Source organism: Mandrillus leucophaeus, unplaced genomic scaffold, assembly GCF_000951045.1.
Source record: "Mandrillus leucophaeus isolate KB7577 unplaced genomic scaffold, Mleu.le_1.0 Scaffold95, whole genome shotgun sequence".
Classification (NCBI taxonomy): domain Eukaryota; kingdom Metazoa; phylum Chordata; class Mammalia; order Primates; family Cercopithecidae; genus Mandrillus; species Mandrillus leucophaeus.
In genome coordinates this window covers 3,371,318-3,372,910 of record NW_012110363.1, presented here as the reverse complement: position 1 = coordinate 3,372,910, position 1,593 = coordinate 3,371,318, and the positions used below count along the sequence as shown (strand labels likewise).

The 1,593-nt window shown below is 31.7% G+C and overlaps 1 protein-coding gene across 6 annotated transcripts in view; it reads right to left on the bottom strand.

Annotated features, from left to right (window-relative positions):
- Window positions 1-657: 657 nt before the first annotated feature.
- GRIA2 (glutamate receptor, ionotropic, AMPA 2) overlaps window positions 658-1,593 on the bottom strand; it is a 148,057-nt gene continuing 147,121 nt past the window's right edge. For all 6 annotated transcript variants that reach the window (XM_011970504.1, XM_011970500.1, XM_011970498.1 and 3 more), the window contains exon 16: window positions 658-1,512. Coding sequence is in view for 2 of the 6 variants with exons in the window: in XM_011970498.1 (XP_011825888.1) it covers window positions 1,348-1,512 (165 nt within the window). In the remaining 4 variants the exon portion in view is untranslated. The remainder of the gene's footprint in view (window positions 1,513-1,593) is intronic.

Genomic DNA, 1,593 nt, shown 5'->3' with positions numbered 1-1,593 from the left:
CCTTTAAATTCATTAACTAGAGAAATATAGGCTCTTTAGTCAAAAGTTACAGAAATGTGACATTTTTTCCACACTGGGCGTATTAAAATAGCCATTCCACCTGAGGAATAAATATAAAAATAATATATTAAGGTTATTTTTAATTGATGTCAATGGGATGAAACTATATTGCAGGGACTCAAACATATTTAAAAATTCATAATATATAAAGTTTATGACAGCTCTTACAATTTTAAAGCTAAAAACATATTTAGTTTATGGAACTTAATCAATGGGCAACTATCTAAAGAATTACTTTCAAGGCATTTTTTACTTCATTTACAATGAAGGTTTCTCTTCTGTAAGCTTAAACACTTTAAAAATGGAACCTCACATATTCTGGTATTTGTTAATATTAGCTTTTTAAATCTATTAGCATTTGTCTACATAGATTAAATGCTTTTGTATTAACAAATATTTCTTTTTATATATATGTTTAGGCATGTCAAAAACATATTCAGATATTACTTCGGGGGCAAGATTACACTTGAAAAATCACCTGGCCTTTTTAAAAGGGAGAAATTTTCTCTGGGCACCTAACAACTTGGTAGTGTCTTTAAACTCACTTGATTTATGACCAAACTGTAGCTAAGCAAAATTAATTGGACCACTTGCAAATAAAACAATAGAAAAATGTTTATTTCAAATGTCAAGCATTGCCAAGTAATTTTATATTAACACCAAATGTTAAAGAATAGGATACATTAAAGTTTTAATAACAATATTAAATTACAAGATTGGAATCTCCTCTTTGTTTTCTTTCCTTAGCATTTACATATTTGGCTTTGAAAAATATGGAACCGATACCTAAAGCCTTTTTTTATTCACTTCCCACTCAGTTTAATTGTTTTTGTCTTATTCAACCAATATGGAAGCAAATTTATTTAAAAGCCAGTTTGTTTGTGAAAATACCTAAAAATATTTTTAATTTTAAATGTTTTTTTTTTCCTTTTTTTTATAAAACATGTCACATCTTGATGCAGTTGATGTCAAGTGTGCTTAAGTCATTATGAATCAAGAGACTAACAATAGTGGCTGCAGAAACAGGTTTGTTGTCTGTACAAAGACTTCAGGTAAATTATGGTACTTCCATGTTAGCTGTGCATGTCCACCACGCTTCGTCTGTAACTCGAGTAGAAAAGGATGTTGTGTTTTAATTAATCATTCCTTACAATTCAAGATGAACTCCACATATTTAAGAATTCTTGGCTGAAAGAAAAGTCTTCAAGATACTGGATGCCTCTCACCACTTTGACAATAAACACACAAGAAAACCATTGTGTAAGGCACTCAAAAGGTTCTTATCAATCACGAGAGATCAGTCACACTGACATTCATTCCCATGCCAGGACTCACGTAAGGGACAGCATGCACTGCTTTGGGAAATTCTGGAGTCATAACACGTCCATTTTCTCCAGTACTTCCTGTAATTGACAGCCTTGCCTTGTTCCTCATGGCATCATTCAAGGTCATCTTAAATGAGAGAGGAGGGAAAGAAAGAAAAAGAAATCATATGTTACGGTTTTCAAATGCATCCAGAGGAAAGACAGGGTT